This window comes from Pelmatolapia mariae, linkage group LG8, assembly GCF_036321145.2.
Source record: "Pelmatolapia mariae isolate MD_Pm_ZW linkage group LG8, Pm_UMD_F_2, whole genome shotgun sequence".
In the NCBI taxonomy this organism is placed as follows: domain Eukaryota; kingdom Metazoa; phylum Chordata; class Actinopteri; order Cichliformes; family Cichlidae; genus Pelmatolapia; species Pelmatolapia mariae.
In genome coordinates, this window is record NC_086234.1 from 1,469,227 (window position 1) to 1,493,590 (window position 24,364).

The 24,364-nt window shown below is 48.7% G+C and overlaps 3 protein-coding genes across 13 annotated transcripts; 2 read left to right on the forward strand and 1 right to left on the reverse strand.

The window, feature by feature from the left end:
• Positions 1-329: 329 nt before the first annotated feature.
• LOC134633416 (scavenger receptor cysteine-rich type 1 protein M130-like) lies at positions 330-4,938 on the forward strand. The gene is made up of 6 exons (XM_063482263.1): positions 330-480; positions 2,852-3,157; positions 3,230-3,511; positions 3,593-3,928; positions 4,094-4,176; positions 4,280-4,938. Exons 1-6 carry the CDS (start codon positions 330-332, stop codon positions 4,331-4,333), a joined length of 1,212 nt encoding a protein of 403 aa, XP_063338333.1. The 3' UTR covers positions 4,334-4,938.
• Positions 4,939-5,710: 772 nt separating this feature from the next.
• On the reverse strand, positions 5,711-18,731 carry LOC134633558 (SUN domain-containing protein 1-like). 11 transcript variants are annotated; one of them, XM_063482404.1, is made up of 23 exons: positions 18,619-18,731; positions 17,582-17,670; positions 15,735-15,905; positions 15,467-15,660; positions 15,175-15,201; positions 14,651-14,932; positions 13,295-13,432; positions 12,355-12,429; positions 11,498-11,623; positions 10,529-10,627; positions 10,225-10,300; positions 10,020-10,066; positions 9,573-9,787; positions 8,973-9,236; positions 8,602-8,694; positions 8,443-8,516; positions 8,180-8,318; positions 7,791-8,075; positions 7,542-7,626; positions 7,347-7,462; positions 7,004-7,171; positions 6,839-6,931; positions 5,711-6,400 (listed from the first exon to the last, which is right to left on the reverse strand). In XM_063482404.1, exons 3-23 carry the CDS (start codon positions 15,836-15,838, stop codon positions 6,284-6,286), a joined length of 2,817 nt encoding a protein of 938 aa, XP_063338474.1. In that variant the 5' UTR covers positions 15,839-15,905; positions 17,582-17,670; positions 18,619-18,731; the 3' UTR covers positions 5,711-6,283. The 11 variants fall into 11 exon arrangements, with proteins under 11 accessions (XP_063338474.1, XP_063338473.1, XP_063338471.1 ...); XM_063482403.1 differs by lacking the exon at positions 18,619-18,731 and adding an exon at positions 17,806-18,212; XM_063482401.1 differs by lacking the exons at positions 17,582-17,670; positions 18,619-18,731 and adding an exon at positions 16,936-17,075.
• Positions 18,732-18,813: 82 nt separating this feature from the next.
• LOC134633560 (uncharacterized) lies at positions 18,814-23,873 on the forward strand. The gene is made up of 11 exons (XM_063482412.1): positions 18,814-19,162; positions 20,501-20,696; positions 20,851-21,076; positions 21,163-21,442; positions 21,561-21,738; positions 21,819-21,895; positions 21,964-22,144; positions 22,210-22,458; positions 23,132-23,303; positions 23,374-23,474; positions 23,595-23,873. Exons 1-11 carry the CDS (start codon positions 18,869-18,871, stop codon positions 23,705-23,707), a joined length of 2,067 nt encoding a protein of 688 aa, XP_063338482.1. The 5' UTR covers positions 18,814-18,868; the 3' UTR covers positions 23,708-23,873.
• The last annotated feature ends 491 nt before the right edge of the window (positions 23,874-24,364 follow it).

Below are 24,364 nucleotides of genomic sequence, written 5' to 3' on the forward strand. Positions count from 1 at the left end.
AGATCAGACCTCTAGTGTGCTGGTGTAACTCTAAGTATGAGGCAAAATGGAAGGACATTGAGCTTTCCTTGATGGATTTCCCAATACAGTCTGTTCTGGGGTCTCTTGAGAGATTGCCACAGGTGTATCAGATGCAAAATTTCTGTGTAAGTTTTTCCCTGAAAAAATGGGCAGATGTGATTAAAAATTTTGGTCTTAATAGGGAAATAGGGTTGCTGGGATGGCCGGCGTATCTCCCACGCTTCCCTCCAGCATTGTTAGACCATAAGTTTAGAGAGTGGTCCAGGCATGGAATCACTGCAATCTGTAGGATAGTTAAGCATGGGGAGATGATCACTTTTGAGGACATGGGTCAGATTTACGGGATCGGCAGGGAAGATTTTTATCGTTACCTACAGGTTCGGAGCTACTTCCGGAAGGAAGTTAGAACGCCTGACGCAGTTGTTAGTGGGGTGATCCAAATATTTATGGATGCTTATGGTGAGAACATTATAAGAGGCACTATAGGCAAAGTGTATAGAAGTTTTATAGCTATGAAAAAGACCTCAACAAGATATGTCAGTCATCGATGGGAAAAAGAAGCAGGTATAATTATCTCAGAGGAAGATTGGTCGCAGATGTGGAAGAATGTGTTATCTACCACAAATTCTTTAACATGGCGAGATTTTGGATGGAAGAATTTAATTAGATTCTTCATCACACCAAAGCAGAAATCCAAAATAAGTGGTTCAGGCACCTCATGCTGGAGGGAGTGCGGGGAGGCCGCTGCAGGTTGCTTTCATGTCTTCTGGTCATGCCCTAAACTGAAGACCTTTTGGGAGGAAATTAAACAATTGGTGTTGGATGTGCTGGAAGTAACACTGGACTTCTCCTTTAGTACCATGTACCTTGGGAATATCCCTGAGGATATAAATAAAAGAGACTCATACTTACTGAAAATAATTATGGTTGCATGCAAAAAGGCAATTACTAAATGTTGGTTACAGACAAGCCCCCCTACACGGAAGCTGGTCATAGACATTATTAACACAATTCATCATATGGAACTGATTACCTTCTCACTGCGGCTGCAGAAGGAGAAAGGAGAGAGACTTTGGGAAAGGTGGGATCGTTATACGTCAAGAGACTAGAATCTGATACCTCTGTGATGCAGAGGGACAGCTGCAAATTTGTTTGAATGGAACATGCACCTGTGTAATATGTAATGTATGAAAGTAAGACAAGGCGATGTGTATTTTGGACTATGTGAACATATGTGAATGTGTTGGTTTCCCTTGCCCTCTTTAGTTCTGTATGTAAAATAAGATGAAAATCAATAAAGAGAAAGTATCAAAAAAAAAAAAGAAGGCTCTGACAGACAGGAAAGATACGCTTTCAGACACCACTTATCAAGATGCTGGTGTTTTTTGCATCAGGCAGTGTCCTATACAACACCGTGACCCAAGCTGCTGAGGATCTGAGAAAGCAGGGAATCCAGTCTTTAAGTGATGACGTGATGAATCCTGCTTCCGGGCCCAAACTACTCTGCGTTTAATAAGGCTGTTGTGTTTTTTACATGTTTTAATGTTTTGTATCTTGTTCTATTTAATTGGACAAGCCCCTAAAAACAGTCAATGATCACAACGTGCTGGCTTTGTAAAGATCCTCCCACTATAGTGGAAAACATCAGATTGATGGAATGTATGACTTTCACCCTGCGAATTCAGGGGGGCTTGGGAAGGAGACGTTGGAGAAAATGGCTGGGCTCTACAAACTGTGGCAGCATTCTTTAATGCATAGAACTTACATGTATGTATGTGCAGATGTATATACGTGCATATATTTAGCTCATAATATTTTGTTTGTCTGGGGTTTTTTTCTTTCCCTTTCTTTCCTTTTGCTGTATAAAAATGTTTCTAAATAAAAAGTAATCATGTTGCAGTTTTCCAGAATTTCTGAGCATAGCAAAAAGTCCATCTCATGGCCTCTCCAATGTCCATCAAGTCCCCAATTTTTGCTTCACCAACCACTGAAGTTACCCACCTCCTAACCCCCCTAGTAACAGTCTATCTACCAGACCACATCACTTCAGAGCTTTGCAGGCGGTGTCAGCAGTAAGAGAGAAGGGATGATGATACTGGAACATGTCCATCCCCAAGTTTCTAACATGGTTGTTTTGGGTTGTTTTTGGCCCTGTCCTTCTCCATGTTGCAGCTGAAATACGATTCAAAGATGGGATTTGAAGACAGAGGCCTCAAAAAATATGTTCTCACTACAATCGCATAAAGTTGGTGTCGTGTGTCAGTGTGTGGCTGGCAGTGTGGACCTAAACATGAAGACGGGATTGATTTTTCCACAGGGGCAAGATTAGGACAGAAGACACAGGGACATGACTGGAGGGACAGGCAGGGATACAAAATAAGCAAAACTTAGACCAGAACTAGATAAGAAACAAAAATTGAAACTATGAGTAAATAAAGAAAAAAAAGGAAAACATAGCAAGTAACCAAAACATCAAAGCACTAGGACCAAAATAGAGAGACCCTAACAGCCGGGTTTATGAGGGATTTGTGAAACGTCTGATCCAGCTCAGCAAATATTCAAGATTCAAATACGCACGTTTGTGGATAATCTGTCAAGCTGGGTGGGCATGCCAAGCCCGCATTTATCTCAGTTGGGAGAGGCCACAATGGGAAAACTGCTGAGTTTAAATGTGGGGCCCATAGCAGTTTGGGCCTTTTTGGCCCCGGAGGGATAATTCTTTGGGCTCCCTCAAAGGAGTTTGGCCCACTGTTGATGTAGTACTTGTACTTTTATAGTTTTATTACTTTTTAAGCTTTTTTTCTTGCCTTTCCTCTCTTTGTTCTTGCAGACTCTGTCAGGCTGCTGAATGGTTCCAGTCTGTGTTCAGGCAGACTGCAGGTGAAGTCTAACCAGAGATGGTCCTCAGTGTGTGAAGAAGACTTTGACCTGCAGGATGCAGAGGTGGTCTGTAGGGAGCTTGGCTGTGGGCCTCCTTCGCTCCTCCAGGGGGCGCTCTATGGAGAAGTGGAGGCTCCAGTGTGGAGCAGAGAGTTCCAGTGTGGAGGCCATGAGTCTGCTCTCCTGGACTGTAGAAGCTCAGGCTCAGTGAGAAACAGCTGCTCACCTGGCAAAGCTGCTGGACTCACCTGCTCAGGTAGAAGAGGAGCTGCAGCTTTGGTTCAAACTCACTTTATTCTGTGACTGATGACTCTCTGCTTTCTGTCAGAGCCTGTCAGGTTGGTGGGAGGAGCCAGTCGCTGTGCAGGTACACTGGAGGTAAAACAGGGACTGTGGAGATCTGTGGAGGCCTCAGGCTGGACCCTGATGGATGCAGCTGTAGCCTGCAGAGAGCTGGACTGTGGCTCTGCTGTTTTAACAGGAAGCAGAAATGCATCCTGGGATGGATCAACGTGGAAGATCAAACCTGGCTGTGTTAAATCTGGATCTACACTGAGGGAGTGTGCCACATCATCCCAGTCACCCACCGTCCTGGAGCTCATCTGCTCAGGTAAGAGAGTTGCTGTGAGCCAACGGAGTTTAACCTTAAACGAGTCGAGTAAAGTTCAGCCAATCGTCTCTCTGTTTACAGACCTGCTGGTTCAGCCAATCATCTCAGCGTCCTTCTCGTCCAATGACAGGGACTCCCAGGTCCAGCAGCAGGAGTCTTCTTGGGCATTAAAAGGCTCCAGCTTCACCATCAGCTGCTCCATCCAGCCTCAGTATCCAGGAGGCTCTTTCCAGCTCACCTTCACCTCCTCCAACACCAACAACAACTACACCCAGCCAGCTGTCAATCACTCTGCCCACTTCCTGTTCCCTGCTGCAGAGCCCGCCCACCAAGGAACCTACAGCTGTGTTTATCACATCTTCGTGTTTTCTCGTAGCTTCTCCTCTGAGAGCCGTCAGCTGTCTCTCACTGTCTCAGGTGAGCTGAAGCAGAGTGGAGCTCAGGTGTGAAACAGCAGCAGGTCCCACCTGACGTAGACTCAGATGGAGTCAGAGATGTAGGCGGGGCCTACCTGATGTTTGTGTTTGATGCCAGCTGTTGTTCTCCTAACATCTAATGTGACGGCTGAATGTGTCTCATCAGATCCAACAGTGTTTGTCATCAGACTGCTGCTCCTGCTGCTGAGCCTGCTGCTCTTCATCTCTGCCGTCTGTTTCAGCCATAAGGTACCGTGCACACGTCTGCTGATCAGAGGACGCTCTGGAACCAAGCTCTCGGCCCGTTGGAAGACTCGCTGACTCACACCTGTGTGCTGCTGTGTCTCTGCAGGTCACCGGGAGACAGGAGCCCCGCCCACAGGAGGACCCGGAGCTGGATGGTTAAAGCTGGCAGTGTCCAGAAAAGCAGGCAGCTCAGCAGCGCCTCCACATGGTGGAGGAAGTGTTTGCATCCTTCACCACAGTGTGAACATGATGTACAACCACAGTATCACTTATACTTTTGCTTATGCTGTATCGTGATTGTGATGATGGTCGTGATTATTAGTTTTGCATTTATATTATATTCTTAAGAAAAAAAAGTTTAACATTTGATGGTATCAGACACGTCGGGCACGTGTGAGCTGGTGTTGTGGTTGGACACAGGTGAACTAAACCTTTTAAGGTGGATCTCACCACAGGACACTGTGCTCATTAAGTTCACTCTCAGCATGACAGCAAAGACGTTCCACTGGAGCTGTTCGATCCATCCATCAGCATGCATGTTTGATTACAGTGCTTTGTCTGTAGGTTACATATTAATGTAATTTTTACTTGTCCATACAACATGATATGAGCCAGGAGTCATAAACGTGGGGTCCTCCATCAGCATCTCACAGCACGTTGTGCAAAGCTTTTGCAGCATCAGCCTCAATAAAACATTTCCAGCTGAGAGATGCTCTGGTACTCTGCAATAAATGTAACCATCTCCTCATGAGCTCTGTGTGAGGTGACCCTTCTCCAGGTACTCCCTGGTGTTCTGGCTACGCTCATCAGCAAAAAGCTGAATAAATCCATCTTTGCACACGGGCCTCGTCGTACAGTTTGCTCGGTGATCATTACTAGACAACTCCTCACAGTCAGGTCCAAACAGTGTGGGATCATCCCGACAGAAGGCAGAAACATCCAAAGGTTGGAGAAGTACTCCTGAAGATACACACAAAACTAGCTCAGAGTTCAGAATAACGTTAACTCTGCTTTAACCTTGCAAATATGCAAGTGAAATGTATGAGACAGTAAGTTGATGGATGTCCAAACAGTCCAAACAGCTGAACTCCGATCACCTGTTTGGACTGAGTTTCATGGAGGGAAGTAATCAAGTACAAATACTTCACCACTATACTCATTTTTCCTTCAATGTTTACTTCCTGCAGGTGTACACAAGTTGCACCTGCTGTACTTTAAACCTACTGAAGCAGAGTAAGGATAAACCAGCACAAACAAACGAACTGTTTTTGTGCGTCATCACTATCGTGTCCGTTAGCTAATCGTCCACCTGCTGTGCTGTAATCGCATTTTTAGAGTTTGTTTTCTTCATAATTCAGTTTCAGTTGGTCTCCAGGTTAGGTTTACCGTTTATTTTAGTATTCCTCCATCTAAGATCCAGGTTTAGCTCTGACATCATGATACCAACGCTTCACTGGGAGCAGCTGTGATGAGCTTCTCTTCTCAAACATAACATCTGATACAAACAGTGTATATTAAGAAAATCTTTATTAGGAGCGTCCAATATGAAACCACAGATTAAAAACAAATTAAGCTGAAGACAAAATGAGAAGAACAGAACAGCAGCTGGATTTCACAGGTTCAAACATTTCAGTCAGTCTGTGCAAAAAAAAGCTCAAACTCCCTTTTAAACGATTCTGAGCAGGAACGTCGCCCGCGCCGCACGGATCGACTCGCCGCTTTTCCAGGAGACAGTAAACGCGTCGCTGTGGATCGGCGCCGTTTTCAGGACCGTGAATCATTCATGTGCTGCATCAACATGGCAGCTCGTCCACGGGTCGCCCTGTGAGAACGCCTGAGCTCAGAGTAGAGACGCTCGAGGGACCAATAAAAGACATAAAACAGGAAAGCCAACAGGAGGTCAAACAACAACACTGACAGAAAAATATTTACTATTGACAGAAAAATGACACACTGTTGTTTTTCCACAGGAAACATGCTGATCACTTCCAGATGGAAATGTCTGTGGCGAGGGCAGGAGGCGGGTCTGAACCAGAGCTACGATGACAACGTCCTCTGCGCTGCCTCCACCCCGCTCGCCATTCTAATAGTTCGACCCATATGAGCGCGCTCAGACGTCGCTGGGCGTCCCGTGTACCCTGAAGCGGTACATGCAGGTGTACTCCTCGTGGCCCCAGTTAGATAAAACCTGGACCTCGATGATCTGAAAGGCTTCGTCGTTCTCCTCCTGACGGGACAAACAGAGCGTCATCGGCATATTTGAGAACTTCAGGAAAAAGAAACTCGTTTTCTGCCTCGAATGAAAAAACACTTAAATTTGGATCAATTAATTATTCTGCTCATCTCAGCAGCAGCTCTGCAAAACTAACCCCCAACCTGCCTGTGATTATTTGTTTGGTGGTTTTTTCCATTGATGGGTCGAGGGTCCAGATTTAGATCTGTGAGGTCATATTTTGCAGTCATGTGACAGCCTCGCCGTCTCGTTCTTGCGGTTTTAAAAACAAGAACAAATTTAAAGAAACAAAGTGAAGCAGCTGGTATCTGACAGGCTTCTGTCGCCCTCTGCAGCTGGACGGTCTCAGAGAGCTGAGTGTTAACGACTGTGACAGACTGGCTCGCCAACATTAAGGAAGGACAAAACCACAAGCCCCGCCCCATGACTCACTGAAACAGCGAATGTCTGCAGAGCGTCTCCATCCTGGTCATAGGTGTAGGTGCCGAGCAGCTTGCCTCGCTCCCGGCTCTCATTATCCAGACCCTGAAAGAGCGTTCAGGTTACACAGAGACTACAGAGCAGCGGCTTTATGAATGCACACCATCGCTCTCTTACGTAGACGGCGAAGTCTCGGGGGGCGCTGTGCAGCGTCCCGCTCGGGGCCAGGGCTTTGGGGATGTGCTCGAGGGTGAAGGCCGAGGGCAGGACCCTCATGGAGAGCCGGATCACCAGGAAGCCCGTGGAGCCTCTGAAGGCCCAGCAGTTCCCCGGGTGGACGTCGGGCTGCAGCAGAGAGCACAGATCTCACATCAGGTAATTTCTCATTCATCAGTCTGAGCAAAAACATCTGGAGGAGCGCTGAGAGGAGGACAAAGTCCTATTACAGAGTCAAAAATGAGGAAGAGGAGAGGCTTCATATCACAACCACATGACTGTGCGCTCCGTACAGGTGAGTTACCTGGATCACAGCTCGGGGAGACTGAGAGAAATACCAGAGCGGGACTCCGAACAGGCTGAGCAGCGCCGCCTTCGTCTCGTACGTCTCTGAGCAGCGAGTGCTCAGGATGCTGCCCCCTGCAGGACGAGCACAGAAACCACACTGGGTAAATCAGCAGGTTCATGACATCACAGACAGTCGCTGTTGGATTCTGACCTCCAGACTCCAGAGCGTAGTCCGCCAGGCCGGTTCGATCCTCAGAAAACAGCTGCAGAGCGTTCTTCACCGCCGCACGGACATCCTGAGGATACGAGGGAGGCGTGAGTGGCGATTATTTCAGCGTGAATAAGCGACAGTCTCTTTGAACACCAGACGCGACAGGTCATTACTCCGAAGGTTAAACAGGTTTATCAAACTCATTCTCAGGTGTTAAATTTAGGCCCGCCTCTGACCACGCCTCCTCACCTCCTGGGTGACCGTGGCCCCGACGCCCTTGGCAGCATGCAGGACGGGCTCTCTGACCGTCTCCTCGCCACGCCGCTGCTCCAGCTGCAGGCTGACGTTCTGCAGGATGCTGAGCTCCAGAGAGGCCAGCGCCGCCTGCAGGTCCGTCTCGCTCACGTAGCGCTCAGAGAGCCACCGGAGGAGCGACTCTGGGAGGGCGGCGGCGTCTCCACCCGCTGTAAGCTGGTTGCTGAAGAGCAGCGCCCGAACTTCCTCTCGCACCTGAGCGGAGACCTGCCCCAGAATCTACAGAAAAGGACAGTCAGAACAGGAAACTGGTCCTTCACTATAAAAGCAACCGTTCAGCGAGTCTTTTATTGTGAAGGAGACCGTTAAAACGAGTGTCTCACCGCCTGCTGGATCGTGGTGAGCTGTTGGCAGCTGTCCTGACATCTGGACAGAAGCTCGACGTCCCGCCTGACCTCCCCCAGAGCCGCCTCCAACCGAACCACCTCCGCCAGCAAGGCATCATGGGACTGCCGGTCAACACTGGAGGAGGAAAAAGACACGTCAGCCACGAAGGAGTCGCACCAGCATCAGCAGCTGCTTCTCTTTGGTCCAGATAAACCTACAATGGCCTGAAGAAGGTGATGATGAAGAGGACGAAGGTTACCTGACAGCAGCAGGAAGCGTGGTCGGCGAGGGTGAGAGGAGAGATCCAGCAGCTTCACGTCTCCACTGAACCTCCTGCAGTTTTAGTGAAGCTGTTTTATTTCTGAAGCTTTCACAGGTGAAACACGATGCCAGGCTCGTCTCAGGTCATGTGACTCACCTTCGTTTTGGCCACCAGTTTCTGCAGCTGCAGCTCGAGCTGATCCAGACGAGACGTCTGCGTCTGCTGCTGCAACAGATCCTGCCGGCGTGCCTGCAAACACAAGACAACTTAAAGGTTTCAGTAAAGTGCAGTTCCTCCGGTGTCCAGCGGGGGCTCCAGTGAGTCCGTGTTAAACGTTCACAGCACGATACAGAAACCGTTCTGGTCTCTGGATAATGGCCTCCATCACATCTGCATTTTATAACTGTTTAAATTGTAGTAAGGGTTATAGTTTGTATCATTAGGGGCGTGGCCTACTTGACTGACAGGTGGATGGTGCTACTGCTGTGTGCTAGCTTCAGCTCAGCGTTGGTGCTGCAGACCCTCACCTTCTCCCTCTGCTGCCTCTCCTCGTCCAGCTGTCTCCTCAGCTCGGACAGCTGCTGGTCCAGCAGAGCGCTCAGCGACGCCTCCACGCCGTCGCGCTGAGCAGACGAGAGCTGCTGCTGCTGCAGGCCGGTGTAGAGCCGGAGCAGCTCTCTGTGTCTTTGCTCCGCCCGCCGTCCTCCGGCCTCCACGCGCTCCCACAGCACCATCAGACTCTGCTCCAGACGAATGAGCCGCTCAGCATCTTCTGCCGCCGCCTCCACTTCCTGTAACAACCACATTCATAATCTGGAAGAAACCTCAGAAACTTCCAGGATTCATGTTAGTTTATCCTAACCTGTCGCCGGCCTCAGGCACGTGTTTTGTTGCAGGTTTTTTTTCCATAAACATGTGTAACTCCTGTTAATCAAAAAGCGACTGTGCTTTTCAGTGATACTATGGTAACGCCTGAGAAGATGAAGAGAGCGTGACGGCGCTCTACAGAAAACAAATGTTTTGGTTATCGCGCTGTTTTTTCCCTTTGACGGCACAAACAAACCACCAAACATAAACCTCATCTGCTGCCGGCTGAAAGCCTCTGGTGACGGTGCCCGAGGTCATACCTCCTCTCCTGCTGCCGTTTCTGCTGGTGGAGGTTCGCTGTGAAGCAGCCCCGCCTCCTTTGACTCATCTACGTCGCCCTCTCCTGATTGGCTCTCAGAGGACAGGAAGCTGTTAGTGGACAGAGCGGGGACATTGGAGACCGCCGGCCTCCACTCTGTGATGTTAACAGCTGGAAGCACCAATTGTAAAACAGCCGGACCAAACCAGCGCAGACCTGAGGAGGGAGGAGTCCAGTTACATCACTTCCTGAAAGTCAGCTGTGATCATGTGACTGCTGGGTTTCCTGTCTAATCCTGCTGTGAACGAGCATCAGACTCCGCAGGACTGTGTTTTAAACCCAACTGTCAGCCACACAGAAGCTGCATTTTAGGAAACCGAGGAGAATCGTCCACGTTTGCCGTTAAAACGGTGATTTAATTTAAGATCATTGAAGTCACTGAACTCACCGAACAGGAGAAACAGCAGAGAAAGAACCACCAGGAGGACAGGAAACCTGCAGAGACATCAGCCATGTTTTAATCACAGGGAGCCTTCCTTCCACTCATTTAAGCTTAAATGTATTTGAGCGGTCGAACAGGTTTGATGATGCACATTATGATGAAGCAGATTTACTCCAGAATGAAAAAACGTAATGAATCAGCTCAAACTTGCCAACTCAGCTGTGTGTTTGTGGTGGTGTGACGCCACCGTGTGTGGAGCCACCTGAAGGCGTCGCCTGCTGTCCGACCTGCAGACACAGAACGATAAAACCAATCAGAACACAGATTCAGATGGATGGGAGGGGGAGGGGATTTTTTTTCCACCAACTATAAAACCACACACACACACACACACACACACACACACACACACACACGACTTTCCAAACCAACAAAGCAGCGAAGCAACAAACAGCTGGGGGTTGGGTCAGGGAGCAAAGCTGCAACAAATCAAACGCACACACGGCGGCGTTAACCTGCAGAGCGTGCGGCGCTCCACAAAGCAGAACCGGCTTTCCTGCTCTGAGGCCCGAGGGCCCGAGCCGCTCTCTGAGCGACGTCAAAGAGAACCGAAGCTGCAGGAGGAGAAGAGGAAGGTCAGTCAGCACGTCGGGAAGCGGCTGCAGACGCTCAAGGGCCACGCCCATTTTGGCCAAAGTCAGTCTGGTTTTTAAGGCCTGACCAAACCAAACGCTCCAGTGAGCTCAGTCCTTAAAAACACAACGTGTGGACGCGCCTGTGACTCAGCAGCACGTTCACACGGCGCTGCGCTCACACGCCGTTATTACCGGTCACTTCTGTCACCGTTTTCAGGATTTCATTGAATATCGGCTTTAAAACAAACAAAATAAATAAAATTCTTCAATAATTTTTTTTTAATTAGTCAAATGGCAGCGACGAGGAAAAAAAAAAAATCAAGTGACATCACATTACACCCATCTTTTATATACAGTCTGTTAACATCACTAAGTTTTTGGTTTTGAGCCAATCAATCGTGCTGCTGAGTCCAGATTTGACTTTGTGTTGCCGTGACGACCAATCTACTCAGGAGCGAGTTTATTCTATTTAAATAAGATTCAAATTTAAACCGTCACAGCGTGCGTGTGTGTGTGTGTGTGTGTGTGTGTGTGTTGCCCTTGAAGTCAACAGGATGTATAAAGGGTCAGATAAATTGTGTGTTTTGAAGCATCTTTATGACTCGCAGCTTTGAGATATTTGTCGTCATTTCCGTCTTTAAGTGTTTCTGCTGCTCAGAAACACTTAAAGACAGAAGAGACTGACAGTGCTGCTGTTCACAGGCCAACACGTTCTTCACACATACTGGAATCACTTTGTGGACTCACACTGCGACTGAACAGATACGACTCGGAGCGAACATGAATAAAAACGATCTGCACGGGCCGATGGGACGCCTGCAGCTCAGACTGCTGGAGCGGATATTGAACCTGTGAAAAGAGCAGCGCTCCATGTGAACCCCAACAAACAGGAAACCAGGGAGGTCCACGAGGACGAGGACGAAGAAGACGTGACCGCATCCATCGGCGCGCGCCGTCTGTCCTTACAGTCGTTACCTGTAGGTGTCAGCAGAGCGTTTAACCGACACACAAACACAAAGGAGGAGACAGAACAGGAGAAACATCTACACAGGAACCATGTGACCGCTGCTTCAAACAGGAAGCTCTGAGTTTGGCTGTGGAGCCTCGAGGTTTACGGAGAACACCTGAGCGTGCACACGGCGACCTCTGCATCAGGTGATCACTGTGAGTCACAGACCGACTGTTCCCAACACGCTGCTGCTGCTGCAAAGCCGCTCTGAGCCGACTCCACAAACACAGTTTCATCGTTATAGTGTTAAAGGGCGAGGTCGGGTTTGGCTACAGCTTTTCGTAACATGAGCACCGCCCATTTCAGAGGCAGCGTTGGTGCAGCAACGGAGCTTTTGGTGAGACTCCACCTGCTGGTTGCCGTCTCTGTGCAGGCAGCAGGTGGAGACGATACATTTACAGACAGAGTCGGCTTAAAGAAAATCTGGAACCTGCTGTGATTTGGTGCTTTATAAATAAAGTTCAACTGAATCTTTTCTGTCCTCAACATCACACACACACACACGACTGTTGTCTGTTTACGCTACACCCTTCATTCAGCTTCTGATTCCTGCCATGCACATCATCACATACAAGTCCAACATTAAATACTGTGTGTGTGTGTGTGTGTGTCTTGCAAATGATAATCAGCATCATAAATGAGTGAGTAGCATGAAGAGCAGGCTGATTAAACCCTCTGAGGTGTGTGTGCTGCTCACACAGAGATCCGTTGGGCTGTAGCTCCCTCTGGCTGGACTCCGTCAGGCTCATGGCTCCACCGCGGCCGGGTCGAGCTGAAACAGAGGAAACAGAGTCAGGACTCACCGAGAGCAGCGGATCACCACCGTCGACCTCCGAGCCGAGGCCTGAATGCTCGCTGCAGGCAGGCGAAGGGCAGATTTGCATTTTGCCAGGGAAACAGCCAAAGTGAAGAGGTGCAGCCCATTTGTTTATTTGGAAAGAAGCACAGCAACTGCAGGGTGGTGTCAGCGCTGCAGGTCCAGAGATCCAGAGGACGCTCTGGTCTATGAGTAGTCAGGGATGTTTAGCGAGGAGGCGTCAGGGGACTAAAACTAAATGGAAATAAACCCTTTGAGGTCTAATGACCACAGAAGGGACACGTGAGGGTGGAGCAGCTCCTCCTCTGTGTTTAATGAAGCCTGCCTGTGCTTCAAGGAGGACATTAGGCCCTCCTCCTGAAGATCCAAAACAACATTAAGGCCGTTGGTAGACATCTTTGATCTCGGGCTACTTTGGCAGATTCTCCTTTAAGAAGTTCTAAAAAGTGATCTTAGTCTATCCTCGGGGTCGTGTAGGCGGAGCTAACGCAGTTAAGTGAAGGGTGAGAAAGGTCAAAGGTACTGAAGCTTGAAGGACAGAGTTCATACCACCTCCTCATAAGAGCACCACTTTAGGTAACGCAATGCTGCCTCTGCAGGTAAAGGTGGGTGTGGGTCATTCACAGGGAGCTGAGGGGATTCTGGGAGTCTGGTTCCTGCTAACCACTCAAACGGGGTCTTTTGGTCACCGAGGCGATTTTGGGTGCTTTCACTGGACAGCGGTCCCGCTCAGGTGAAGCAGATGTGTTTTACACCAGTGTGTGAAGAAGAAAGGTGCACAGGTAAATTCCACCACCTGCTGTAAACAGACAGTCAGTACCTCTGTGTCCGTTATCAGCCTGTATGTTGACCTTTAACCCCCGACACACCTGCCAGGTGTGCATCAGCAGAGACACGCAGCAGGCGGCGGCTCTCCTGATACACAGCAAACACGAGTCGAGCCACAGCTGCAGCACATCTGGAAGAGCCAAACCACAACGAGTCAACGAGCAGCGCCTTCACCCCGACACCTGTGAGCGGGCTCGCCGCACACAAACACATCGGCAGTGCCACAGAACAGGAAGTGACACTCAGCTGATTCTTAAATCCAGGAAACTAACCACAGCTTCATGAAAGTGGAAGCCTGCGCAAGCCCCGCCCCCCAGCACCCGCCCAGGTGCCTCAGAGCAAACCATCAATCTCTGCTCGGGTTTGTTCCCCCCCCCCCAGCTGATAAGTGACCGTCAGCTGCTCCACCTGCTGAAGGTGAAGCAGAGCGAGCGGCGAGATTCACACCTGCTGAAAAACAGGCAGGTCAAAGAAACGGCCATCCAATCACCTCAGCACCAAACAGCTTCACTCTGTGTCATTACATGAGTAATTATAGTGAAAAGTTAAAGACTTGTTGTGGCAAATGCTGAGGCTCAAAAACCTTTAAATGCCTGAAATGGCAGATAATTTAGTGACACAATAATCAGAATTAAGCCTCAAATATCCGTCACTGGCTGCACATGAAACCACGTCACACTGCAGAAACACACTTTAGTATTTGTTTCTCGTCCCACTCCAGGGTCACACGGTGGTGGGTAATGTTGTAGTTCACAGGCTGACCTGATGGTGGCAGTAAATCATCTGCATATAAACTAACCCTCAACTTTATCAGTCTGATTTACATTCACCGCTTATGTTTATCACTTCAAACTTATCAGATCAAATTCCTCAGTTACTCCAACCTCCTGGAAGCCGTCAGCAGCAGAGAGGAGCTGATGGAGCTGATGGAGGCTCTAAAGTGTTACGTTTGTCCAGAACCAGAACCAAAGCCAAACTGGACACACTGGTAGCAGCAGACGGAGCCCCGTCCTGATAAATCATGTGCTATGGAGAGCAATGACTGTGGTAAACCTGTGCTGCACTGATCGAGAAGGTTGCGTGGTTTAATCTGTAACAACACTGTGATTACAATGTGACAGAGAGGAACAGAAACTCAACAAGTGTTGCTTTGTCTTAATTCTGGAGATTTGAAATGTTTCAGGAATGATGGGAAAAGATTTTTACTACAAATCGATTTGTTTTTGTTACGTTTGTGTTATCATATTATAATACTTTTACAGACATTATCATTATTATAAAAAAAAAAAAAAAAAGTGGTCATTTTGATACATTTCACAGTAAAGACAGTCACGTCCGTCTGCCTCACCCGTCCTCCTCCTGCGGCTTCTGTCTCTGTAGTAGATGGTAGAAGGTTCTGGTTCCTCGGATGCTGAGGGTCCCGGTACCATTAGTGTTGAGGTGTCTGTGGTGTATTTGGAGGAAGAGGAGCCGGCCTCCTTCTCATCCAGCGGCGGCTCAGATTTCAGAGCGCTGCAGTCTTTACAGTAAACCCTGCTGAGCGCCTGGCCCGGGTGTTTGGTGCAGAGGGCGTCTAGACCAATCAGAGTACTGTTCAGTGCGACGCTGCTCGGCTCCGCGATGGTGCTTTCTGCAGACAGAGACAAGGACATGATGAAACTGACTCATCATGTCCCCTTATCAAAGCCTTTATGAGTCAGGCACAGGCGTACGGGGGCACAGGCGTACGGGGGCACAGGCGTACGGGGGCACAGGCGTACGGGGGCACAGGCGTACGGGGGCACAGGCGTACGGGGGCACAGGCGTACGGGGGCACAGGCGTACGGGGGCACAGGCGTACGGGGGCACAGGCGTACGGGGGCACAGGCGTACCTTTGGAATCCGAGTCGTGGTCCAAACCTGAGGAGGAAGATCAGCGTTAAACTATAGTCTGCTTCAGGTGGAGCAGGTCTGTTCAACAGATGCTCCAAACTCAACATAGCAGGGTAACGAGTCCAAAACTGAACCCAGATCATTTCCTTCGACTGAAAACATCAGACCAAAGTAATCAAAGCAAGAATATTGAATCCGTGGATCTGATGACCTGTGCTGTTGCCATGGTAAAGCACTGCAGAATGTGCTCTGTAAACAGAGATCATCATAAATCTATGAGGAGGCATCGTACCCCAGAACGCATCGACCTGCGTTTGCTCCTGGATGGAGGACTCGTTCTGCAGGGAGGAGAGCAGGGAGGCGTCGGACGCCACGCTGTGGAGGCTGCTGTTGGGGAGTGCCATGATGGCAGGTTTATGCGGCGCATCGAGGAGCGACTCGGAGCAGGAGACCGAGTGCTGCTGGGAACGACGGGACCTCAGCGACCTGCAGAAGGAGGCAGGAGGTGAAGGAGGAGCAGACCTGAACAGAACGCACCTTCAGCAGACGTCCACACCGACCTGCTGCTCCTCCAGTCGCCTCCTCCCGCACTAAAGGAAGCGCTGCCACGAGGAAGACTGCGGTCCAGCAGGCCTTCATCGAGCCGCAGGCTGCGTCTCGACATGACCCTCGCCCGAAGGAAGGAGGTGACCTGCTGCTCCTTCTCAGAGTCCGACGAGGAGTAGGTGGAGCTGAGGAGACAGGCGTGAAAGATGAGGGAGCAGGAACAGGAAGAGGCGTGTTCCTTTATGGAAACAAAGTCTGAAAATGTTACCAATTTAAATGAAAAACTTTAAACTGATCAAATAAAGCTGCAAAACCATTTTAACAGAATATAGTAAGAAATATATATTTACATCATGGATAAAAGAATTAGATGCCAAGTAAGCTTTTAAAATGTGTAAGGACATAATGAGAAAACATTGAAACTTGCCAAGCAGAAACACGTTTTTCCCTTTAAATATGAAAAAAAAAAAAAACTATTAAAACATAAAGAGGAAAGAAATCTGATTAAAAGTCTACAATTAAAAAAAAAAAAAAAAAAACTTCTGTAAAATTATACAGACTACATCGGTGATGATGTATGAATCTGATCAATAATCCACACACACACACACACACACACACAGAGGTCTGGGCTTCTCTGCTTACGCCGCTGCCCTCGCGACCCGGATAAACAGAAGACGACGGATGGAACAAAGAAAACTGGACAACACTTCCCAAATATGATTCTAACAGGTTTCTCCAGCAGGTTTTAATTTTATAATAAGAGTCTCACTAAGTCAACCATAAAATGCAGTTTAATAAAATTAAAAACGTTAAAGTTCCCAGCATGTACAGAGGAATGTTATTAGTATTCCGAGCCACATTTCCTGTGATATGGAGGCAGATCGATGGAGGTCTGGGGTCGTGTTAACCAGACGCACAGCGAGCTGCAGATACTCGCTCTCTTTTCCTTCATTAAACTCTGAATTAAAAGCAGCTTCAGCTTAATGATTAAACTGGAGTTTCCTGAAACACTTGTTAACCTGCAGACACGCTGCAGCAACTCAGCAGAAACACAGAAACCACTTCTTCCTGAAATACTGAAGGAAGACACACACACACACACACACACACACACACACACACACACACACACACACACACTAAGTCCCTGCGACCTTATCAGACACCTGACCTACATACAACAGCGCAGAGAAAGAAGCCGAGCATACACACAGGTCAGTCCAGCCCCAGCTCTGCAGGTCCTCGTCACTCATGGCGGCCGGCAGAGCCGCCAACAACGCTGCCACAAACACACAAATCACACCGACGCCAACTCTAACACACACACACACAGATCCAGCCAGCAGCTGAAGTTCACCTTTAACCTGCTTACACTTCCTGTCTGTGGGTCAGTCAGCTGCACACACACACACACACACACACACACACACACACAGTTCTATCTCTGTGAGGACACTGATATTTTTATTGAATTAAATAAAGTCAGATATTTCCCGCCACATGTTCGCATGCTCGGGTGTTCAGCCTGCTGTTCCTCCCCCCCAAATAACCAGGATGTTACTTCAAAACTAAGAAAGAAAATTCTTTATGTGGCCAAACTGGGTGCTGGAGTCCAGAAGTCAGCCAATCAGAAGAGAGTGGGTTTAGAAAGGAGGACATTATTTCACCGTAGAGCCCCACCCACCTACCCCTCAAACCTTCTGTTTGAGAGGAGCTGCCAATTAGAAGAAAGCTGTCTTAAAACAACGTGTGTCAGAGAATGAAATGAGGAGCTGCACAGAGAGCGAGGACGAGACAAAGGAGGATCATCTATTACCTCGAGCTGCCACCTCAGACTCAGTTACCCAGCAGCCCTCACCTTCAGGTAAACGCCGACTTCCTGCTGAGCTGTCAGGTGGCGCTGCAGTGCTCCCCCTTCACCTGCTGAGAGCGCCCTCACCTGAGAGGCTGATGGGAAAATAAGATCGTGTGTTTTAGGTGATTGTAAACTGCACAGCGGGGTAAAACACGTAAACACACAAACGTACATTTTTATTCTTGTGTCTTTATTGTTCCTTCCATCACCATCGTTACTCTACTTACATATAATCGCCCTTCTACACCCGCGTGCGCGTGTCCGCTCTGTTTGTTTGCAATTGAGCCCACGTGTGCAGTCTTTTAACTGCAAGCTGTCAGCTTCCAACCAATCCGCGGTCAGCTCACGTAAATGATGTTGTGCGTGGCCAATAAAATCCCGCAGTGGGCGGACCCCCGCGAAAAACGAACCGTGGCTCTGCTAACGTCAGCGTTAGCGCTCACAGAAAATAAGAGTAGAAAAATAAAAGTTAATCAGGACGGTACAGAGAGGAAAAACGCTATGCTCACCCGCAGCGGGGGGCAGATAGGGAGAGACGCCGGCCACAAGCTGCCACTAGCTGTTAGCAACTAGCGAGCGTCAGATAGAGCTGGCGGAGACAGTTAAATGGTGTTCCCGTTATAAACCCGCCGGTTAGCAGCGTAGCGATGAAAGCAGACTGCGAGAGCTCCTCTCAGGGACTCACGTTCACACTAACAACAGGCAGGAGACTTAACACTAGTGGTTTACAGTGGGGGCATTTTATAGCGCCAGCAGTGATTTACGCCCCCCTGTGGCCGGAGGTGCGACACGCTCTATGAAAAAGATTATATATTGATTTGAGATGGTTCACTCCGAGTTCAATGTATAGAGACATTTTCATTAAAATGTTGTTTTATTGCAGTGAGTGAACTTTTGAAAACAGAAAAAAAAAACAAATTTTCCAAAGAACATCACATTAACAGATGATTTCGCCTGTTATCATTTGTTAACGGAACTACTTTAAAATAACTTTGAGGATATTCAACTTTTTCCAGAAACATCCGAGTTCGACCCTGTACCTGCTGTCACATTCACGGTGTTAAAGTGGCGGCGGGAACGTGAAACATGGCCTGAATCTCAGTTAACGAGGTCAGTCCGTGCTGGAGTAATCTGAGTACTCCCTGCGTCTGCTCCGACCGTTTTTAGGGGGTTTTTGCCTCTTGGCCGCGTGGACTTTAACTGGCGGGGATTTCCTTATATGGTCACGGGAGCGGGCTCCGCCTCCTCCTCCTCGCGCTCGGACTCGGGAAGTTTTCCAGCTCCGTGTGCATGAGCAGGACTCGGACCAGGATGTCTCCCAAGAAATGCATCTTCGGCTGCGAGGGGAAGCTGAACCTGTTCGCGCTGCCCAAAGAGGAGCGGATCCGGCAGCAGTGGATCCAGTACCTGTTCTCAGACCAGCGGCCGCCCAAAGCCACCGTGTACGTCTGCTCGCGCCACTTCTCCGAGGACTCGTTCGTCAACAAAGCCCAGTATGACGCCGGCTTCTCGGCCAGGCTGCTGTTGAAGGACGGGGCGCTGCCGTTCATCCACGGGGACGTAGAGGAGTCCAAAGCGGCGGCGGTGAGTTTCAGTCTAGCCCCGGGATCTCCGCGGCGAGTAGCTGCCGAGTCCCGGATCACCGGGAAACGGACGATAGAAACGGTTTAAATCCACCGGCGGAATTAAAAAACAACAAAAATGGCTAACCGGGCTAACGGTCTCAGTTAACGTGTAAAAAAAAACCTAAAACAAAAATAAAGACCGAATTTATCAGAAAAACACTGAAAAAGCCTGAAAATAACGACACAAGCGGCTAAACCGTGACCGCTCTATGGAGGTCCAAACATGCCAAAAATAATAAGAATAAGCCCGTTACTCCGTAAATAAGGTTGTATTGTTAAAGAGTCGTTAAAAACCAATAAATATTCGTATACTGCTACAGCATGCTATGATTTTATTGGCCATATTTGTCAATACTCTGATAATTGGTGTAAAACAAACCTATAAGTGTCATTACATCCTTTCATAAAAGCGACACCTTATAAGTGTTAGTAAATTAGCGAGCAAGGCTACCTTAGCTTTACTTTTTTCTTTTTAAAACCAGAATTAATTTTAAAAATACTCCCAACATCTGATCTGATCAGCAGTTAGGATATGGAGCACCAAAACGGCCAAAATAACAGAAATGACTCAATATTTTTTCCAAAAACCTTTTAATTATTTTAATATTTAGAGTTGGTAAGGAAGTAAAAGTTTATTTATATAGCACTTTTCACAGACATGTCACCAAGTGCTTCACAAGAAAGGTAACAAAACATAGTACAGTGATGGTATCATAATATTGTGCATAATCATTGTTGGACATCAGTACAGTGCTGTTAGAGCCTGACCGATACTTTCACTGTATCGATAATTTGACTGTTTATCGGTATAGCGCTATAGCGGAATCGGCAGGAATCATGTCAGCAGTTACACATTTGAAATCTGTGGTGAAGCCGATTAATGTAAAAATAAACGGTTGAAAATAATGATAATATTAATATTTATTTTGTTTACATTACTTTAATGTATTCTGCTTTTGCTTGAGGGAAAACAGCAACAATCTAATTATTAAAAGCAGAAACATTAACTGAACCGTTTTAAAGATTTTCAGCTCCTCGTGGCGCCTCCTCTGAACAGTTAGCCACAAAATTCATAAATATGGACGACAGCCAAAACTGTTTAATGCACCGTCATCAACATGGCCGACGTGCTCCAGTGTCTCTAATTTTTCCGCTTTGAGTCCTCTATATTTTTAAAATTAAAGTCTATGGTTTTAATCGAATATTCCATGAATAATTATGGAGTTATTTACTTATTTTGGCACCTTGGGTCCTCCGTAGGGCATTAAATATCATTTGGCCTCTCTCCCGTGAGCAGAGTCCGGTGCTGCTGCCCCTCACTCGCTTCAGAAACACCGCCTGTCAGACCGACCCTGAACCCAAGGTCTCCGTGGCGACGCAGTTCTGTCACTACATGGTGTCGGTGGGCACGCAGACGTCCTACTCCCCATCTACGAGGTGCGCCGCCACTCAGCTGTCCTACAACACGCTGAAGCAGCACGTGAGAAGCAAAGGTGGGTATGAGTGCCACACACTGTAAGTAAAAGATGGCCACATACTAACTGCTGGCCCCTGCTGGTTGGTGGAGGAACTGCAGGTTTTGGACTGAAATGAAGAGGAAGCTTTGTTCAGTTTTAAAGAGTGTAAAACGTGTTTTGTGCGTTTCAGCCACACAGGCCTCGGTGTTGCACTGTAACGTGGGAACGGTGACCACCCAATCAGAGACGGGGATTCAGCCGGGTGTCAGACCAGCGAAGAGACCACGTCTGGAAATGAAGGAAGAAGAGGAGGAGCCAGAGGAGGAAGCAGAGCTCCCTGAAGCATCCGACCAGTACGACCCCATCTGCGAGCCGTATGAGCCGGACGAGTCTTCGAGCGAGCCGCCTGACAGTCGGTAAGGTGCCGGCGCCTCCTGCAGGTTTCTTGTCTGTCTGTGCAGCAAACGTCTGATCCGGGACCTGTTGTTCTCCACCCACACAGCGAGGCGGAGGCCACGCCCTCCCACTACAACGACCCCAAATACATCGTGTTTGAGAGCTGCCTCAGAGACCTCTTCCTCACCTGCCCCGTGTGCGGGCTGAGCTGCGAGGTGCGGCGGCGGCGGATGGGCACCTTCGTCTCCTTCAGCCAGCTGTGCCCCAGCTGTGACTACAGCAGGAAGTGGGAGAGCCAGCCAGTGGCGGGAAGCACGCCGCTAGGAAACCTGCAGATGTCTGCGGCCATTTATTTCACCGGAGGCTCATTCAGTCACGTGGAGAAGGTAACTTTGACCTTTGACCCGAGCACACGTGACGGTAAAACTCTGACGTCACTGTCCGAGTGTGCACACGTGCAGACGTCCTCCATGACGGCGCGTGTCTGCTGTACGTCACCTGCAGGTGTGCAGAGCCATGAACCTCCAGGTGTTCCAGTCCGACACCTTCAGGAGGCACGCCCGCATGTTCCTCGAGCCCGCCATCAACCACAAGTGGAAGCGGGACCAGCAGGTGCTGATGGAGCGCCTGAGGGGTGAGGGCAGCGTGGCGGTGGGAGGGCGGATGAGGGCGGACCTGTTGGGTGAGCAAACGCCATCGTTAGTGTCTTGTTTTTGTCACCTTGTGGTTACTTTGGCCTGATGATGTCATTTCCTCTGACAGGACACTGCGGGAAGCTGGGCAGCTACACCCTGATGCACCTGAACAGCAGCAGCGTCATCGACATCCAGCTCATTCAGGTAACGCTCGCTCTGTGCCAACAGGAAGTAAGAGCCGATCACGTGACTGTTTATGGTTATCCTCTCAGAGCGCCGGGGTCAGCAGCAGCTCGCACGTGGAGACGGAGGCTCTGCGGCGAGGCCTCGATCTCCTCCAGGTCAACCGCCTGAGCGTGGACCACATCGTGACCGACCGCCGCACGCGCGTGCAGAAATACCTGAGGGAGCGAAACGTCCGCCATTACTATAACATCCAGCACTTGGAGAAGGGTCGGTACGGCGCGGTCACGTGATGATAAGCCATCAGACACACGCTAACATGTTTTTCTCTGCAGGTTTGTCCAGGAAGCTGAAGAAGCTGGCGAAGAGTAAAGAGTGCCTGCTGGTGCGGCGGTGGCTGCCCAGCATCAGGAACCACGTCTACTGGAGCGCCACGACCTCCACGTCCGCGCCCGAGAAGGTGGCGAAGTGGAAATCCCTCGTGAACCACATCCAGAACGTCCACACTCACGACGACCCACTGTTCCCGACGTGCGCGCATCCTAACCGCGTGTCCTTGGATCCCAGCAAGTGGTTCCAGCCAGGTGAGTGTCAGCTAATCAGAGCCAGTCACACCTGTGCATGTGGACCTCACCTGCTCGGGGCGAAGATGACCTCTGCCTCAGGTGGAGAGTCTGGGCTTTAGGAAGGCGCCCACGAATAAAATGTATGATTATTAAACTGTCCAGTCATTGGCCGACAGTGTATCACAGGTGAAGCCGCTCACCTTTCTAACCAGCCTGTGACATCACAGCGGCGGTTTCCACAATAACGCGGGCAGTCAGACACTGACGTAGCGTGACTCATCTCAGCTCCAGAGACGCAGAGAGAAGGCGAATAAATTAACCCTCTGTAAACAGTTGACCTTTGACCTCTTGCACGTAATGATGTCATAAACCTCTGGTCAAGTCATGTGACTGCTGGCCTTTCAAATGTGTCCAGCAGAGTGTGACGTCCACACTCAGCGCTCAGATGAGTCATCCCTGCAGACCCTGCTGACATCACAGAGAGGACGCCCCTGATATAGTCAGCTTAGACACAAGCTCCACCCACTCGCTGTTAAGAGCCTCTGCTGAGGGGGAGGGGCGTTAAAAGGGCAATTAACAAACTGTTTAATCGTTTGATTTATTATGATGGGTGTGGCTTAACTCTTTGCTGCTTTGCTATTGGCTGACTGTTTACCTGTGGGTGTGTCTGTACTCACCTGTGTGGCTGCAGATTCGGTGGCTCTGCACAAGCTGAAGAAGCTCCTGCTCAACAAGCGAATTCTCGCCGACGTCGGGAAACTGAGTCACGACCACCAGGCGTCGTCGCTGGAGCGCTTCCACTGGCTTGTGCACCGCTTCGCGCCGAAGAACGCCGCTTTCCCGTTCGTCGGCGTGCTCTGCAGGTAAACGCTGCTGCTTTAGCTCTGATGTCACAGCTTCAAACACCTGTGTGACTGTGGGTCTTGTTTCCAGGCTGTACCTGGCCGCCATGCATTTCAACGAGGATGCAGAGAGACACAAAGAGAGGAGTTCAGAGGTCACCGCCGAGCCTCAGCAAAGCGAGCCCAAACCCAGTGAGTGCAGCGCGCGCACACACACACACACACACACACACACACAGAGGCGAGGCTGAACTGCTCCTCCCCAACTTTATTGACACCAGTGTGGTTTACAGTGACCTCCATGTCTTCCAGAATATGTGAGCGAGCTGATGAAACTCCTGTTTGAAGAAGTTTTTAAGGAACCTTCGACCTACGTGGACGAACTCAAACGGATCCCCGTCCCTGACGACCTGACGCGCGTCTGAGGACACGGAGCAGGAAGGAGGAAACTGCTCTAACGTATCCACGCCGACTGTTACTGAGGGAACCGCCTTCACCACGGCATGAGTCCACTGAAGAACATTTAGATACACGTTTGTCTTTTCTCTGATCACCCTGTTATTTATCTGTAAATAAAGCACTTCTTATTTACCTGGTCTCTGCTCGTCTGTGTGGGAACACGCTGGAAGACACAGAGTGGAACAGGAAGTGGCAGCAAGTTTGATTTAGCTTTTTTTCTTCTAATCAAATTTTAGCTGCAAAATATTTTTAACATTTAAAGTATCTGCAGCGACGCTTTCAGTGCGGAAGTCATCCAAACCTACCTTTCAAAATAAAATACAATCTTTTTAAAGACTAATAAAATAAATATAATAGCTAATTTTGTTATTATTTATATTATAAGAATTAATAATAAAATAATTATTTCATTATAATGTTTTGTTTTGTAAAATATGTAGAACCTTAAACCAAAATTACATTATATTATGATCATAGAATCATTTTATTTTTCTCTGATTTTCGTTCAAGTTTTTTTTTGTTTTTTTTACGTTTTATTAATTTACATGGAAATTGATTCAGTTTTATTTATTTTAATTTAATATATTTGAATTTGATTTTAAAGCGTTTTTCTTCGGATTGTT

Excerpts from the sequence above, each read along its gene's own strand:
- LOC134633416 (XM_063482263.1), top strand. The coding sequence starts at position 330 with ATGATCACTTTTGAGGACATGGGTCAGATTTACGGGATCGGCAGGGAA. Across the intron at positions 3,158-3,229 it reads TGCTGGACTCACCTGCTCAG|AGCCTGTCAGGTTGGTGGGA; the intron begins GTAGAAGAGGAG and ends GCTTTCTGTCAG. Across the intron at positions 4,177-4,279 it reads CCGTCTGTTTCAGCCATAAG|GTCACCGGGAGACAGGAGCC; the intron begins GTACCGTGCACA and ends GTGTCTCTGCAG.
- LOC134633558 (XM_063482401.1), bottom strand. The coding sequence starts at position 16,976 with ATGAGTGACGAGGACCTGCAGAGCTGGGGCTGGACTGACCT. Across the intron at positions 14,933-15,174 it reads CCACGACTCGGATTCCAAAG|AAAGCACCATCGCGGAGCCG; the intron begins GTACGCCTGTGC and ends CTCTGTCTGCAG. Across the intron at positions 12,430-13,294 it reads GGCTGATAACGGACACAGAG|CTCGACCCGGCCGCGGTGGA; the intron begins GTACTGACTGTC and ends CCTCTGTTTCAG.
- LOC134633560 (XM_063482412.1), top strand. The coding sequence starts at position 18,869 with ATGAGCAGGACTCGGACCAGGATGTCTCCCAAGAAATGCATCTTCGGC. Across the intron at positions 20,697-20,850 it reads GCAGCACGTGAGAAGCAAAG|CCACACAGGCCTCGGTGTTG; the intron begins GTGGGTATGAGT and ends TGTGCGTTTCAG. Across the intron at positions 22,459-23,131 it reads CAGCAAGTGGTTCCAGCCAG|ATTCGGTGGCTCTGCACAAG; the intron begins GTGAGTGTCAGC and ends GTGTGGCTGCAG.